The 18,309-nt window shown below is 43.2% G+C and overlaps 1 protein-coding gene across 1 annotated transcript in view; it reads left to right on the forward strand.

The window, feature by feature from the left end:
• GNAQ (G protein subunit alpha q) overlaps positions 1-12,187 on the forward strand; it is a 311,423-nt gene extending 299,236 nt beyond the window's left edge. Inside the window, exon 7 of the mRNA XM_027040994.2 lies at positions 7,899-12,187. Coding sequence (XP_026896795.1) covers positions 7,899-8,089 — 191 coding nt within the window. The 3' untranslated portion in view covers positions 8,090-12,187. The remainder of the gene's footprint in view (positions 1-7,898) is intronic.
• Positions 12,188-18,309: the final 6,122 nt, after the last annotated feature.

Raw genomic sequence — 18,309 nt, forward strand, 5'->3', positions numbered from 1 at the left:
ATGTTTCTGCTGAAAAATCATGTGATAGACTTATGGGGTTTACCTTGTATGTTGCTTTTTGCTTCTCTCTTGCTGCTTTTAAAATTCTCTTTAACCATTGACGTTTAATTATTGTGTTTGTGGGCCTCCTTGTATTCATCTTATTTGGGACTCTCTGTGCTTTCTGACCCTAAATATCTGTTTCTTTTCTCAGGTTGGGGAAGTGTTCAACTTTTACCTCTTCACATAAGCTGTCTGCCCCTTTCTCTTCTCCTTCTGGTGCCCTATAATGCAAATGTATATTTGCTTGATGTTGTCCAAGAGATCCCTTAACCTATCCTCATTTAAAAATTTTTTTTTTTTTACTGTTCAGCATATGTGCTTGTCACCGTGTCTTCTTCATCACTAATTTGCTTTTCTGCATACACGTATTTACTATTGATTCCCTCTAGTGTATTTTTCACTTTATTGTATTCTTCAATTCTAGTTGATTTTTTAAAAATATTTCCTCTTGTTAAAGCTCTCAGTGAGTTCTTCCAGTCTTCCGTCCAAGGCAGTGAGCATGTTTATGATGCTTAATTTTTTTTCATTTTTTTAATATGAAATTTATTGTCAAATTAGTTTCCATACAACACCCAGTGCCCATCACCCACTTTCCCCTCCCTTACACCCTCCCCATCAACCCTCAGTTAATTCTCAGTTTTTAAGAGTCTCTTATGGTTTGCCTCCCTCCCTCCCTCTCTGTTTTTTTCCCCCTTCCCCTCCCCATGGTCTTCTGTTAAGTTTCTCAGGATCCACATAAGAATGAAAACATATGGTATCTGTCTTTCTCTGTATGACTTATTTCACTTAGCATCACACTCTCCAGTCCCGTCCACGTTGCTACAAAAGGCCAGATTTCCTTCTTTCTCCTTGCCACGTAGTATTCCATTGTGTATATAAACCACAATTTCTTTATCCATTCATCAGTTGATGGACATTTACGCTCTTTCCATAATTTGGCTGTTGTTGAAAGTGCTGCTATAAACGTTGGGGTACAAGTGCCCCTATGCATCAGCACTCCTGTATCCCTTGGGTAAGTTTCTAGCAGTGCTACTGCTGGGTCATAGGGTAGATCTATTTTTAGTTTTTTAAGGAACCTCCACACTGTTTTCCAGAATGGCTGCACCAGTTTGCATTCCCACCAACAGTGCAAGAGGGTTCCCGTTTCTGCACATCCTCTGCAGCATCTATGACACTTACTTTAGTATATGTGCTACCAAAGAGAGCACTATGACTGTTACTTTAAACTCTTTATCAGGCCTAGTGTTCATCTTGATTTCACTTTAGGTCTTTTTCTTAGCTTTTGTCTTGTTCTTTTGTTCGGAGCATATTCTTCTGTCTCCTCTTTGTGTTTGACTTTCTTTGTTTCCATGAAGTAGGCGGAACAGCTACAGTAGATGGAATAGTCTTGTACCTGGTTGTCCCCTGTGTAGACTGTGTGTGCCTGCTGACTTTGGAAGGAGCTCTGGGTGGCATGAGCTGGGGATTCCAGAGCACCTCATGCTGGGGTTGCCCTGGTAGTATAGCTGGCCTCTCCATACAGGCAGCACCGTAGCAGAACAGTTAAAGCTGAAATGAGTGCAAGCTGGGGGATCCCGGGGCTTTCCACACAGAGGGTGCCTTGGCAGGACAGTTAAATCTGAAGGCAAGACAACTGAAGAGGAAATAGGTTCAAGCCAGGGGTCCTGGGGCTGTCAACACAGGAGTGGTTCCAGGGCTCTCCACTCAGAGGGCGCCCTGGGAGGACAGCTGAAGTTCAAGTCGGTACAAGCCAGAGTGTCCCAGGGTAGTCAGCACAGAGGGCCCAATGGCCGGAGCCAAGAGAGGGTACAGGTCTCAAGGCATTCCACAGTACTTCCCAGAGGGCTCCAGAGCATGGTGCCCTGGCAGGGCTGCTATAGCCAAAGTGGTTGGAACCTGGAGTGTTCTGATGTGCTTTGTTCTTGTGTCCTCTTGGTGTGCTGGCTAAAACTCTAGTGAGCATTGACCAGGGATGTGCCCGTGTGCTTGGTGCTGGGGCCACCCAGGTGGGACAGTTGGGGCTGGTATGGGCTAGGGGCCCAGGCCTCCCTGAGGCAGCAGGCCAGCCATGGCAGCCACACGCTACTCCTGTCATGGTGGAGGCCACATCAACTGCGGTACACCCCAGCCCCTGTGACCAGGAGAGAGTGCCAGCAGCACCCCCGTCTTTTGGCAGGTTCTAGGGCTGGTCCCTTTACATTCTAGTTACCCTTTTGACCCACGGCTTGTTTTCTGGGCCCATAGACAGGTCTGCCCACAGCCCCTCAGTACTATCCCCTCCCCCCTGCAGTTGGTAGGGTTGTGGGGGGACATCCCCCTCCTTACCGTGTCTCCATCTCTCTTGCCATTCTCTGTGTGGTCTCTCCATCTTTGGTTGTGCAGAAGCTGTTCAGTCAATCCTCAGTTCTTCAAGAAGATTTGCTCTATCAGTAGGTGTAGATAACACGTGTCCCAGAGGAGGTGAGTTTAGGGTCTTCCTATGTCACCATATTGGACCAGAACCAAACTCTCTGGTGCATTACAGAGAAAGTGTGACAAACCCAGATCTACATGAATAGTAGTTAAGAGGACAGCTTTGAGTGTCACAGAGTTCCAGCTCTGCCACTTGCAGTGTAGGTTTGGACATGTCAATTCAACGACTCAATTTCTTTTTGATAGTAAATAATTGAATAGAACCATATATAAGTCACTTAGTGGGATATGGAAGACAGTGGATCCGAAGTGGACTCTGCACTGCCAGCAGAGAGCCCAGTGTGGGGTTCAAACTCATAAACCGTGCAATGATGCCCTGAGCCAAAGTCGGGCACTTAACCAACTGAGCCACCCAGGCGCCCAGCCCCCCACCCCCCGCCATTTTTTAAATTCTGTTATCGACATAGGACCTACAGTGGATATCAGTTCAACATTGTTTCTATACTTCTAAAAGCTCCCTTAGAAAGGTGACTTCTTCAAAACACGAATAATTCAGTTTGGCTTTATAGCTTTCTGAGAAGATACAAGCACATCAAGGATGGAGTTTTACTCATGTTTTCATCCCACATGCACTGGGTACGGTGCTGGCTCACAGAGTGGGCAAGGTTGCGTCTTTGGTGAACTGAATTTCCCTTCTCAAATGTGTGTAAGATTCTAAAGGTTGGTGCATTGAAATAGAAACTTTGGGGATGTTACCAGGTATTAGATCAGTCCTCTGTCTAGTTTGTTAGCAGTGTGTTCCTGTCCCCTATCCAAGTACTTTACTGTGCTTTATTGTGCCTTTAAAAACATATACTTTGCTAGCCTTTAACAGTGTTTTCATTTTTACTCCTTTTCATTTGCCACTAGTTGGCCACTGTTACAAATTTCATCGACCCTATCCCTCACTGTTCCTGAGGAAACTATAGAAGGAAGGAAACTTGAGCTGCCTGGGTGGCTCAGGTCACGATCTCACCATTCGTGAGTTTGAGCCCCGTATCAGGTTTTGTGCCTGACAGCCTGCTTCAGATTCTGTGTCTCCGTCTGTCTGTCTCTCTCGAAAATACACCAACATTTAAAAAAGAAGAAAGGAAGGAAACTTAACACGTAGCTAACCTGGTCTCCAACAACAACAGACTAGTCTTTAACCACTAGGTCTACCTGAATCAGATGGGCACGAAGCATCTGGTTACACTTTAACACACGTTTGCCCCTAGAAGAGACTCTCTTAATTTTTCTCGTAATCCAATGAGAATCAGCAGGTAAGAAATGACACCCCACCCCATACATAGCCACCTGCAAACCTGATGTGCTTGCATACAGGACGGCAGGGGATAAACACAGCACAGCCTACCCCACAGAGCAAAGCCACCAACGCTTAAGTGCTCAGCACAGCGCCCACAGCATGCCACATGTGGGTTTGATTTTTCTGCAGCACAAGACTTTTTTTCTGCAACAGCTGTTTGGGATAATTTTTTTTTCCTCTTTGCCACATCATCCTCCTCTCTTTACCTATCTCCTCCATCCAGTAAATTTCCCTGGGTTCCCCCATCACTGTAAGCATTTTCCTACCCACATGCCCACCTTGCGAAGGTTTTAAACCGTGAACATGGTTTTTACTGTTAACCTCCCCCAACGTGCACGTAAGGCACACAGGCGACTTAGCCATGGAAAAAGAAAAGAAAAAAAAAAAAAAAGACACTTATTCACAAAGCAAACACAGCTGTCATTGCATACAAAGCCCTTGTAAGATGAGCTACAACTGAAAAAAATTCTAGGCCTACTCTGCAGTACTGTTTTTATAACAAACATGTTTATAGTATTATGAACTTCACACTTCCACATTTCTGCACTTCCAAGGTCTTAATCATAATGAGTGCCATTTCTGTATTTCTCTTCAGAAAGAGAAATTACCGTTTCCACATGGACGTGAATTGCAGAATTGTTCAGAGAGACTCTGGTACTCTGTGCGTGCTAGGATGTCTGTAAGGATTTCTTTGTAGTTTGTGTTTATTCAGATAATTTAATGTATGCTTAAAAACTTAACACACTGCAAGTGATCTTCACTGAACTTGAGTCTAGTTCTGAGGGCTTAAAAAAATAGCCCCTGTATGGGATCTATCTGTATAGGATAGATATACAAAACCAAAGGGAACTTCCTTCACAAACCAGAAAGCTGGGGTTCCTTTATATGGGAACCTCCTCCAACCCCAACAGTCTATTAGTCCTAGTTCTAAATATTTTCTATTACTGCTGTGGAATTAATAACTTAATAGTACATTGAGAAAAACAGGACATTATAATCCTAGTATTATTATGGCACTTTGATTATGATGCCAGCCTTCTTAATTGCTGACAAAAATTTCAATTCTGGTCACTGAAGTCAAAAATGCAAACATTACTTTTGTGGTCATGGTTCAAGTGGGAATAACCCATTTGTCTTCATGGCTCTTTCTCTCCTCCTTCTGGCAGGGTTAGATATAAACTCATAGGGGTAATCCCCAATTTGCAATCAGGCCATTTTGAAAAGTCTTCAAGTTGGCCGTCTAAAATTCACGATGCATTTGGTTGGAAGCAGTAGTCAGGCCCTCAGTATAGTGTTCCAAGATTTCTTTATCCCAACCGGTAGATAACAAGAATCTTGACAGAAAAAAATGGAGGCTGTGGATCTTGAGATGGTCCTGTCAGAAGGAAGTGGAGGAGGAGAAGGCTATGGCAGGACCTCCTTCTTTCTTAGGATGGAAAAGAGGGGGGAAATGTACATATATGGGCCTCAAAGACTAGGATGGATACTCGGTACTCGATAGTAACGTTAAGACACCACACCTAGTTAATAAATTTTAAATTAATACATTTGTCAGGCTCTATTAAGTTTTTAAAACCGCTTTACTGACCTATAATTCACAGACCATGTAATTTCCCCATTTAAAGCTACAATTCAGGGCTTTTTGAAGTACATTTTACCATACCTTACACATTAAAATGTGTCATCTTCATCATCTTAAAGCATGTAGTTGAGTGACAATTACGTTCACGATGCTGTGCACCGTCACTATTCCCAAAACTTTTTCCTCACCCCAAACAGAAATTCTGTGACCCTGAAGCACTAACTCACTTCCCCCTCACCCCAGCCAACCTCTAATCTACTTTGTCTCTATAAATTTGCCTATTCTGGGTACCTCCTATAGGAGCAGTCATACAAGATGTGTTCTTTGGTCTGGCTTATTTTACTTAACATCGTGTTTTCAAGGTTCATGGGTGTTGTGGCAGCCATCATAACTTGTCCATGGATGAGTAACATCCCCTTGTGTGTCTCCTACCTCTGGGTTATCCATTCCTTTCTGTTCCACTGTTGATGGACACTTGGGTCCTTTCCACCTTTTGGTTCTTATGAATAATACGACAGTGAAATTCATTGTTTAAGTAACTAGTAGAATCCCCCCCCCTTTTTTTTTTAAGTTTATTTAGAGAGCACAAGCAGGGGAGGGGCAGGGAAAGAGAAGCTGAGGCAGGCTCTATGCACTGTAGCACAGTGACACTAGGGGCTCGATCTCCCAAACTGTGAGATCACGACCTAAGCCAAAATCAAGAGTCGGAGGCCCAACCGACTGAGCCACCCAGGCGCCCCAGAGTCCTTGCTTTTGATGCCTTTGGATATGTATACCTAGGAATACAATTGCCGGCCATTTGGTAATCTATGTTTAGCCTTGGGAGGAACTACCCACCTGTTTTCCACAGCAGCTACACCATTGTACGTTCCCACCAACAATGCACAAGCGTTCAGATTTTTCAACACCCTTGCCCATACTGTATCCTTTTTTTTTTCTTTTTATTATAGCCATTCTGGCAGACGTGAAATAACAGCTCACAGTGGTTTTGATTTGCGTTTCCCCGATGATTAAGAATGTTGAGCCTGTCTGTGCTCATTGGCCAGCTATATATCTTTGGAGAAATGTCTATTCAGGCTCTTTTGCCCATTTTTTATTCAGATTGTCTTTGTTGCTGAGTTATAGGAGTTCTATTTTCTGGAAGTTAACCTCTTATGAGCTATGTGTTTGGCCGGTATTTTCACCCATTCTGTAGGTGGTTTCTTCCCTGTCTTGATGGTGTCCTTGGATGCTCAAAACTTTTAAATTTTGATGAGGTCCAATTTTTCTTTTGTTGCCTGTGACGTTGGCACCCTAAGAATGCATTGCAAAATTTTACTTTTTTTTTTTTTTAAGATTTTAATATGTGGGGCTCCTGAGTGGCTCAGTCGGTTGAGCAGACCGACTCTTCGTTTCTGCTCGGGTCATGATCTCACGGTTTCGTGAGTTCGAGCCCCGCATCAGGCTCTGCGCTGCCAGTGTGGAGCCTGCTTGGGATTCTCTCTCTCTCCTTCTCCCATTCTCACTGGGTCTGTCTCTCTCAAAATAAATGAATAAACTTAAAAAAATTAAAGACTTTAATGTTTATTTTTGAGAGAGAACGAGCAGGGAAGGGTCAGAGAGAGACACACACACAGAATATGAAGCGGGCCCCCCGTTCCAAGCTAACAGCACAGAGCCTGACGTGGGGCTCGAACTCACAAACCACGAGATCGTGACCTGAGCCAAAATCGAACGCTTAACCGACTAAGCCACGCAGGCACCCCTCATTGCAAAATTTTAAGCTAAACTTTTACTATACCCTGGTAAATACATTGCAGTCCTGTTTTAAGGCATCTAGAAGAGTGTTCAGCCTGGAAGACACCCCAAATAAAGCTAAGGAAACATACACCAGTCTTTCTCTTATCACACATAGTGAATTGAATACTACGTAAATGTAGTGTGCCCAGAAACACCAGCAATCCAGAAGCTAGGTAGCAGAGCACAATCGAAGGTGGACCTGACATAAGATTATTTTTTTCACATTTATTTTGAGAGAGCAGGCGAGCTAGTGAGCATGAACAGGGATGGGGCAGAGAGAGAATCCCAAGTAGGCCCCCCACTGTCAGCTTGGAGCTCATGACCTGAAACCAAGAGTCCGCTGCTCAACCAACTGAGCCACCCAGGTGCCCCAGGAACTATTCTGAAACAGATTTCAGTCTGGAGAATGTAAAAAGATCCACAGCAGGGGCGAGGGGCCCCTGGGAGGCAAATTGACAGGAGAGCCTAAGGCGGCTCTATCCGTATGCCTCTTTTCGCCTAACCACACCTTGTGGGTGGGTGGGTGGACGGACGGACAGGCAGACGAATGGATGGTCAGATAACATGCCAAAGAGGAACAGTTGCACATTCTCGAGTTGGGGAAGATGGTTATAACGGATCAAATCTGCAGTGCAAGCGTCCTCTCCATGGCATTGTTACCGACCCAGTGAACACTTACTGCTTATAGGCACACACAGATCCGCTGACAAATCGTCCCTTTCTTCCCTTGACCAACAGGACCCCAGAGAGATGCCCAGGCAGCTCGAGAATTCATCCTGAAGATGTTCGTGGACCTGAACCCTGACAGTGACAAAATTATCTACTCCCACTTCACATGCGCCACAGATACCGAGAACATCCGCTTTGTCTTTGCCGCCGTCAAGGACACCATCCTCCAGTTGAACCTGAAGGAGTACAATCTGGTCTAATTGTGCCTCCTCAGTACCGCCCGTCCCTTCCCCGGTGGGCTGTTGAAGCTGTACAAGAGGGACTGGATTTCTGTGGAAAACCATTTGCATAATACTAATTTATTGCCGTCCCGGACTCTGTGTGAATGTGTCCACAGGGTTTGTAGTAAATATTATGATTTTATTTAAACTATTCAGAGGAAAACCAGGATGCTGAAGTACGGTCCCAGCACATTTCCTCGCTGTCTTTTTTTTAGGCAAAAACCTTGTGACTCAATGTATTTTCAATTCTCAGTCATGCACTCACCAAGATAAGAGTGGTTTCTTTCTCTTTCTCTTTTCTATTGAGGAAAACAAAGCTGATTGCCCTTTTCCTCACCCCCTGCCCTCATCCTGATTTTCCCTGGGTCACAACGGCCTTTATCCTAGTTCCATTCTTGGTCAAGTTTTTCTCTCCAACGACAGGACAGCGCCATTTGATTTAAGCCATCGGCATCAGCTTAAGTTAAACGGTTTGTAGTGTTGCTGAAGGATTCTAAGTATTAATACTGTGGTTTTTAATGTATTGCTCTGGATACACATATAGAGTTGTTTTTATATCAGTACATGATCTTGCCTCACTTTGGGCTAGGAGGGTGGATGCCCGTCTTACAGTGAAGGGTCGTTTCTTTTGGATTCCTACCTTCAGCCATAGCTTGGTTGCTGAGAGAAATATGCACAGACAGTAAGGCAAGAACAGAGACCACAGTTTTGTTTTTTTTTTTTAACGCCATGTGCCATGGTCCTTCCACCCTTACTTTTTTTTTTTTACCCTCTCTTTAAATTGCAGATGCCAAAAAAAAAAAAAAAGAAAAAAAACCATTTTCTATCTATATGTATATGCCCAACAGACACTACATTACCCCAATGGCTGCTATCCAGAACCTGTTTCTTAGGTTGTTCATTTTTCCCCACCTTGGTTCAAATTTTCCTCCTTTTTTTTCCCCCCTTAGTGTTTGGGCCATAATTTATTATGGGTATGTGTTGCCAAAGCTGGCTTTTTTGTAAAAGTAAAGTAGTAAAAATTTCAGAGGTAAAAGCCAGTATCTCACAAATGGAAGAGAGTAAGAGTGTGAGGCCTAAATAATTGGCTGAGAATCCACCTGAAACACCAGTTGCCCAAGAATAGGTAACTGCCAATTTGACTGGCATGGTCCATTCTTTTCTCTGCCCTCGAGATCACATTTAGTGTGCGTTTCGTGTTGAGTGTCCAAATCAGCAATGTAAAATAGTGTCTTCTGTGATAGAACATGAAATCTGCTTCTGTCTCTTCCTTTAAAGACGGTATTACCCTTCCTGTTTCTTTAAGGTCAAGTAGGTCTGCCAAGGACGTTATTCAAGTATTCGGACACCTTTAATTTGCAAAATCCGATGTTACTGCTGGTTTACCACCTTTGTGAACTTTTTAAACCGGTGACCGATTAAGTTGAATTTGAGTTAGGTCCACAAGACTTCCTTAAGAGTTAACCCCTCGGTGTTTTATAGAACATGCATTTGTGTAACTAAACCTCTTAGGAGAGATCATTGGAGTTCTCAATGTGCAATTTTTCAACAAATGCAAAAAAAAAAAAAAAAAACCCAAAAAACAAAACAGCACCTGTATTGATGAACTTCGGTCCAGCAGCTTGAGTTGACATACGATTTAAGGAAATAAAGATTATTTTAAACCTGCTGGGGAATAAGAATTAGGCCGCGACACTGGTCTTATTTTAAGTATCATACTATCTGGCACAAGTCCAAACTTCCCTATCCGTCAACTCTTGGGGAACAATGAAGGCAAGAGAAAATGAATGGCTTACGAGAGGAGAACCAGGGTTACTAAGCAGTAGTGGGATGTTCTCCTTCCTTTCCCGGCCACAAACACCACAAGTTACTTTTTCACTTTGCTCGGAAAGCAGCTCTAATTTAATTGAGAACCAGACTGCCTGTAGGTCTAGTGCAATTCTGAACGCTCTAGTCATTGTACATACACCTCTTGCTATTGCCGCATCCATACGGGCTTTGTAATCGTTAATTTTTTTTTGGCAGATTGAATGTGCTGTATCGATATGTATCTATGTAAGTGTATGTCTTATAGCTAATTCACATTTTGAATAATGTTATTTTATTTACTTTTTTTAAGAGAGGAGAATGTAAATTTGTCAGTTTATTTCTGACTAGGGATATTTTTTTTTTCCATTTAGAAAAGAAAAAAAAAAAAACCTTACTGTCGTACAGAGCGGTACTAGCATCGTGCTGTATAAAATCATTTGCACATTCCTGAGTAGAGGTGTACTGATAAGACCCAAAGGTAATTTCATAGCAAAATACATAAAATCAGTCGGAGCTTTTATACAAACATGGAAACCAACTTTGTAGAACTTTTGCCATTTGACCTAGGATTGGAATATGAGCTTTTATACGATTCATATTCTTATTTGGCAAATGCACAGTTTAGTATTACCTCTCTGATGGCCTTTATTAGAAAGGCAGTTTTAGAAGCTATTGTGATCCACTAAGGAAATGTTTTAACAGCTAGAGACCACTGCTTGCCTGAAAGGGCAATCTTAAATTTGGTGCAGCAAAAAAAAAAAAAAAAAAAAAAAAAAACGAAAAAAAACGAAAAAAAAAAGAAAAAGAAAAAAAAGGAAAAAAGGAAAAAGAAAAAAAAAGAAAAAAGGAAAAAAGAAAAGAAAGAAGAAAAAAGTCAACAATAACATTTGAAGGCCTACAGTGTGTATAGAGAAAACCTCATCACAAGATCCTAAGTGTTGCAGTTTTAGGGAGTCAAGATATTCTAGTTAATAGAGCTATAGTAGATGTAGTCAATTAAACATGATCTCAAAGCTCGAAGAAGTTGAGCAAACAGGGAAAGATTGTTCCATTTGTCTTTATGAAATTGGAATGGAATTACTATGCAGAATTGAGGTTGGTGGCTTCGCTGTTTGCCGGAGGGTGCATGACAAGACCCCTTTCTCTTGAGAAAGGAAGAAATTGATCACCCTCGCTGCAGTGATGCATGGAAACCTGATCGTATCCACACTAGCTAAAGGATTTTTTTTTTCTGTTTCTTTGGGGTTTTATTGAAGGGGCTAGGGGTGGGAAGGGATTCTTTTCAGTTTTGTATAAAAAAGAAACAACGTTTACTCATGCTTTCTATTATATTGTGATTGCAAGCGTTAGAAGCGTGTGCCACTTGTCTCCTGCCATTGACGCTCCAGGTAATGGAGGCCTGTGGCCAGTTTTTGGTGACTTGGGCAGGTCTTATTCAAAAACAAAAACACAAACCACAAAAACCTTTCTTCAGCATACCAAGGCAAGCAGCCATTTCATGACTCACCACATTGCAGTGTACCAGTTTACAGATAATTTTTCCCTTTTTTTGCGTGACATGGCAGTTCCAAACCCACAGAGAATTCCTCATTTGTAAATTGGAGGTTTGTACTATGCCTTACAGAGCTTAAATCCAGAAGTTTGTGCCTCATCTCTTGAAACAAAGGGAAATAACACACCCATTCAGAAGTCAATAAATCCCCTCGAAGTTTTTGTTTTTTTAAAACAACATTTTCATACAAAGAGCTCTGTTGAATGTCATGAATAGACTTGGGGGAAAAAAAATCTTAGGAACCTGCATTTGTTGTTTACTAGCACACGACATCTACAAAAGGTATTCAAAGAACACCTGAAACTGGTATTTTTTTTTTTTTTGTGGATTAACTAGCAAGCCTATTACAAAAAGGTAATTCAGCTAAAGGACAATTTACTTTTTGTACTTTAGACTATCTTGATTGTCAAGGTGTATGAACTGTAATTTTAAAATTTATACTGCCACATGATTGTAAATGTTAGTTGTCTTAAGTTAGGAATTGGTAAAAAGCTATTTATGCTGGATTTGGGTCAAACGACTTATTTGCAAAAAAAATAATGGGAAGAAAGGGCTGTATAATGAGATACTGCAAGACTCAGATATTGGTTGGAAATAACCTTCAAATTACCCTCAATTTCCCTTTGTTTTCAGTTTTTCAAAAAAAATGAATGAAATGAAATATAGAAGAATGTTAACCCATATAAAAATAAAGTGTACCCAAGTATTGTAATGTATATTGCTCCTCTTCTTAAAATTAAATAAGGGTTTAAAACCACTTAATTGGTAATTGACAACATCTCAATTGATACAAACAAGGTGTGCTTGGTATTCATTACTATGTTCTTCCAAAGATCTGTCTTTGGTTAGAAACACACAAAACTTAAAACTTACCATAGTGTCTGTTTATCTGTCTCCACATATTTCCAGCATATGTAGCGTTAATAGGTCTGTCCTGGTAACTAAGTGTTTGGGGTTTCATTTTGGTTCCACCAAATTAGGACAAGAAATGGCTTAGTTGTATGTGATTAGTTAGAAATTCTTCGAGCCAGACACCTGCTGTTTAGTCAATACTTAGTACAGAGTCTAAACTTGTCATTTGTTTTTCCTCACAGAGTAACAACCCATTCATTGCTGTCTTCCCAACTTCCAATGACCTTTCAATAATACTCTTGCCTCTAGAATCATCTGTTCAAAGTATGCATACACACCCAGCACATAGTAGGTGCTCAAACATTAATTTCCTTCTTATCTCCCTTATCACGTATCTTCCATTTCTCCATAGGATTCCAACCCAATAGTAAATGACATTTACACATTTCAAAAACACCTATTGGGCAAAATTGGATCTTACTTCGATAAAGCAATTCTGACTTTCATATAAGCTTTGATAGGTAGGAAAAAAAAAACAGGGAAGAAAATATTCTTCACTAGAATATTGTCCAGTTTAGAAAGAGATGGAAATTGCTGTGTAACGTTCAGGTTACTTTGACTTAAACACATGTTTTTGGTAGATTTCTTTTCCTCAAAGTACTCTAAATACAACTTCTTGCTGGATTCCTCACCTGTCATCATGTTGGAAACCCTTACTAGACCTATGTATTTAGGGAGTTTTGTCAGAAAACATTTTTAACTTGCAGTATTTAAAAGAATCCTATTTACTGTTCTTAAAATGTCATTCAAATGCATGTATTGTCTATTGTTTGGGGATGGGAACTAGTTTTGCAAAAAACACCTAATGTTGTATAATAATGCCCCAATGATCTTGCTGGTTAAAAATACAGTATTTTTTGGCCATAATTTTGTACTACAGTATTCATTCTTGAGTTTTGCTTCTCTTGAAGTTGCCTAAGCCTCTTCTAGAATGTTTTGTATTCTAGGGAGTTTTGGACTAAGTTTTTCCTTTCCCAAAACACTTTATACTACATATGCCTTGTCCAGGTTTAATAATTTCTATGCAAACACACAGAAAGTGTTTTCCCTTCTGTATATTATCAGATTTTATTCTCCTTCAGTGGAAATAGTCCTACTGACAGCATTTTTCATTTTTTTTTAAACTTGACCTAATTTAGGTGGCAAAAACCTTGTAGATACACAATTTAATGGCTGCTCAGTCAAGACTTACAAAGAGCTGCCTGCGTTCAACCCGAGGCAGTCTTCGAATTAGGAAAGATCGACTGGCTGAAAGAGGCAAATGCTTGGCTCAGAGCTTCCCTGTTTGAGCAGCCAGAGTGAACAGGTCCACTCCACATGGGAAAAAGGACCTGGTGTAGGTGTCCTTTAGGGCTGTGACTCTTAGAAAAAAAACCCTGAGGCTTTTTGGAGATCAGCTAAAGCCAAGTTTTTCTTTAACTTTGTGAAGTTAAAATGATGGTGAGGATAGCAAAGGGTTTTCTAGAAAATTGGTGCATATGCAGGGATGTAGAACCCTAACCAAATCAACACTTGTTTCTGCTACTTACAACCAGGTCTTTCCCAACTAGCAGCCCAGCCTTTACGGAATTTTCTGGGCTTTTTTCGGCATACTCGTCCTTTCAAATACTTTAGAAAGTATAACTTCCACTTAAAGGCCTTTGGGTGAGGCTCTCCTGTTCTTGCATGCTTTAGAGACCATTTCTGGTAGTCGGTGTCCCCTCCCTGGGTCTTTTTTTTTTTTTTTTTTAATTTGGGCATTTTTTTTTTTTTTAATTTAATGTTTGTTTTTGAGACAAGGAGAGACGGAGTATGAGCAGGAGAGGGGCAGAGAGGGAGACACAGAATCCGAAGCAACTCCAGGCTCAGGTGCCATCACCAAGCCCGATGCGGGATTTGACCCCACAAACTGCGAGATCATGACCTGAGCCGAAGTTGGATGCTTAACTGACTGAGCCACCCAGACGCTCCTGGATCTTACTAGTAAAGGATGGTGTGACTGAGGACTCTGAGTGAGTACAGGCCTGGAGTGATCAGTCCCTACAACTCCCCCCCCCCCACCCCCCACTGCCCCGAGGAAGTGAGGTGTCAGGCAGCCTCCATCATCCCCCCACTCTGTGGCCTCTGGGACCTATGTCCGTCTGCACCATCCTCTTGAAAACCCATAACCCACAGAAAAAATGAACTCGCTCAACATTATTTGAGCCAACTATTTTAACTTGACCTTTGACTCTAGACGCAGCCTACTTAGAGGTTTTCGGCCCTAGCCTTCTAGAAACGATAGCAAAGTCGTTGGTCTGAAAGGGTCTCTGTCTTGTTCCTCATCTCTCCTGCCATTTTACTCTTCAATTGGGATAGACTACTGCCTCTTAAGAAACCAATTAAACCACAGCAAAAAAGTGGAGCGTGGAAACTAATGCTACAGAGCAGCCCTGGTGCATTTGACCGTAAACAAGAGCAATTTCTGATGGTAAATGAGTCAGTATCTTGCTTTCTTTTGGTGTCTAATTTTGGGTTCTTACCACGTTCCTAAGTTATGCTGTATTTAAGCCCTTATTGAAAGGTGGATCGCGGTCAGAAAGTAGAAGGCTACGGTTAAGGGTAGGTTTCTGGCTGTTAAGTTATCTAGGCATTACCACTCTTCCTTTGTTTCATTGTCAAGGCTAAATTAAAAATGGACAAGGAACTCCATGCAGTCTACTTAAGGGAGCACCTTAAATCCCTGTAAAACAAGGCCTTGGGTTGTAAAATGTAGGTCTCTTTAAAATCTTAGATGCACACGGAGTTCTGAAAAGATTGTTTTCTCTGAATTTTTACGCCTCCGGACTTGACAGCTGGTCTGTGTCGCTTTTCTCTCTCCCTGTTTTCTTCAAGGAGGCAAAGGCCAGAGCATTTTCCTGTCCCATAGGCTTATGGGTAAAGTAAGGCAACCTACCCTCTTTAATTAAGATGGTAATTCAACCAAACCCTGATAACAAAAAGCTGATGGTGGGATCTCCTCAGTGCTGGCCTTCCACAGCCCAGTTTGGGCCCTCCCGCCCTGGAGAAGGTGGCATCACAGCTTAGTGGAGGCTATCCCATGGAGGTGGACTACGGAAAGGGACCTGGGGACTGTCACTGTTCCCAGGTTAGCCAACATACTTGTACGGTGAATATTTCAAGGCTCTTTGGAAATAAGAGGACGGATAAAAGACATACTGACAAACGAAGCTTGGCCAACACTACGTGTCTGCAAATGGCAATTCCAGCCTGTAGACCCAGCTGCTGAGAGGCTAACATTGCTGACGAGGCCATGTTTGTGTCTACTCTGGGGCGTGCCTTACCTGGGACACCGTGCCAGCCGGGAGTCCCACACTGCCTGCCACAGACTGTCCGGTCAAGGCACCAGCTGGGGCACACCTGAGGGGCAGGGCCCACATCAAGGACCGTGTAGCAGCAATGATTATACAGAAGGGGTCTGCTGCTTCCTGTGCAACAGTAAAGGGCCCACTCCAGTCATATCCTGGTAAATGGTTAACAACGGGGGCAGAGGAGGCAGAAGTGTGGGACGCCTCTGCGGGGTCTGCTCATTTCCATGGTGTGAATAAATGCCCGCCACAGCCAGTTTTAAGCCACTGATTTGTGAGGGCAGCTGAATTCGGGTGGGGAGAGATCCTAACAGTGGCCTCTCTCAGGCTATTCCTGGAAACCACCCTCAGGCCCCTGAGGAGAGCACCTTTCTTTCCACCTGGAGAGAAGGGCAGGGGTATAGACCTAGCTGGCTTATGGCACCCGCAGCATATGAATGCCCTCCTCTTGGGACCTGGAGCTAATTACTAAAGAGCACGGTGCTCACGATGGGCTCACAAATGGCAACTTGGCCAGAGATATCAAGTGCTGTCAACTCAAAAGGAATTGGGACATCAGATTCACCTGACACTTGGGGAGTGTGAGTGTGTGTGCACGTGTAAGAAGTGTTGCAGCGTCCCCAAGCAGCTCAGTTATTGCTGAACGAGGACAAAAAGCTCGTACACAATTTCAGTTGAGTAACTGGATTAATCCTCAATCTTTAAAAACGATTCTGTAATGTGGATATACACACAGAACGTAAAAAAATGATCAGGAAGGTGTGTATATTTTACAGGCAGGAGTACACAGACTAGCTTATCCCTTGGTTATTAGAAGCATTTTTTTTTTTTGAGAGAGAGAGAGAGAGAGAGAGAGAGAATGTTAACGGCTGAGGGTCAGAGGAGAGGGAGAGAGAGAACCTTAAGCAGGCTCCACACCTGACATGAAGCCCAACGTGGGGCTGGATCTCACAAGCACGGGATTAGGACCTGAGCCGAAACCAAGAGTTGGATGCTTAACCGACCGAGCCACCAGGCGCCCCCGACTCACTTTAACTCACAGAAAATCATTCTTCACATGGACATGATCCAGACAAAAATGATCCGAAAAACCACAGCTAACATTTTCTTTAAGAAGTTTTTCTCAAGGGGCGGCTGGGTGACTCAGTCGGTTAAGCGTCCAACTTCAGCTCAGGTCATGATCTCACAGTTCGTGGGTTCGAGCCCCGCATCAGGCTCTGTGCTGACAGCTCAGAGCCTGGAGCCTGCTTCGGATTCTGTGTCTCCCTCTCTCTCTGCCCCTTCCCTGCTCACACTCTGTCTCTCTCTCAAAATAAACATTAAAAAAAACTTTTTTTTAATCTCTTGCCAGCCTTTCCAGGTGCTATGTTAAAAGAGCTCTGCTCCATGTAGGAAAGAACACCTAAATATGGCAAGTTATACATGTTTTTTAAAAGGGCAGATGAACCCAGGCTGGGGCTTCGATGTCTCTGAACAGTCAGGGGCTATATTTTCAACTGAGACAGGGAGGAAGGGTCTCCAGAAAGTTGTGGAAGCTGGACGAGATCTTATGTAACTTCCCAAAGCCAGGGCTGCATGATTTAGGTGCATAACCACTGTTCAAGGTCATTTCCATTCCTGAGTTAGGGCTTCGCTGCGCACATCGCTCACTTCCCAGGAAGGGTGATTAATTCCCAGAACCCCAGGCCTACGCCACACAAATGCCCGTGTGGAACCACAGACTCCAGTCCCCAACGTGTGGGGCTACCCTCTTGTGTCACTGTACTCAGTTGACTGGGGGCTCCCTGGTCCACACAATGGTTACTACAGACACTTCTTTTTCAGGCCAGGAGTTGCCTGCATCCTTCCAGCTTTCTCTGGCCACAAACCAGAAACCCAAAGTCCATCAATGCCTCAGGAGGGATGCTCAACCAGTGAGGAACAAGGGTTGGCAAACACATACTATGGCCCCTGGCCCTCCCTGGTCAAACCGTAGGCTTGTTCTACATACTATCTCAGAGGGTCCCCGGCAGGCCCCTCTTCCTGCCGACAGAGCCTGCTCATTCGCACACGCTTTATTGGCTTTTCTCCTTGTCCAGTGTTACTTTCAAACTCTCACCATGCTTTCTGGGGTCAGCTCATAAGCGACTTGCACCAAAATTCTTTACACGGGTCTGCTTTGAGGGAAATCCCAGGTAAGGCAGTAAGCCCATCAAGGGATGACCTTCACGTATGGGCAAGCAGTCCTGGGGACTTGCCCAGACCCATCACAACCAAGCTTCAGTACTTTGCCTTCAATGCAACTACAGCTGTGAGCAGACGTCCCAGATTAGTATCTGGAACCCCGGCATGAAATCAAGTTGTTACACAGGCCCCACAGTACGAGACTAGACACAACAATGATGAATTTATGAAGAAAAATTCCACCTCTTCCTGGAAGCTACCACTACAGCATCTTTAAAAATAACCAATTTCAGGGGCTCAGTCGGTTCAGTGTCCGACTTCAAGCTCCGGTCATGATCTCATGGTTCGTGGGCTCAAGCCCCGCATCGGGCTCTATGCTGACAGCTCAGAGCCTGGACCCTGCTTCGGATTCTGCGTCGCCCTCTCTCGCTCTCCCC

Source organism: Acinonyx jubatus, chromosome D4 (genome assembly GCF_027475565.1).
Source record: "Acinonyx jubatus isolate Ajub_Pintada_27869175 chromosome D4, VMU_Ajub_asm_v1.0, whole genome shotgun sequence".
Lineage (NCBI taxonomy): Eukaryota > Metazoa > Chordata > Mammalia > Carnivora > Felidae > Acinonyx > Acinonyx jubatus.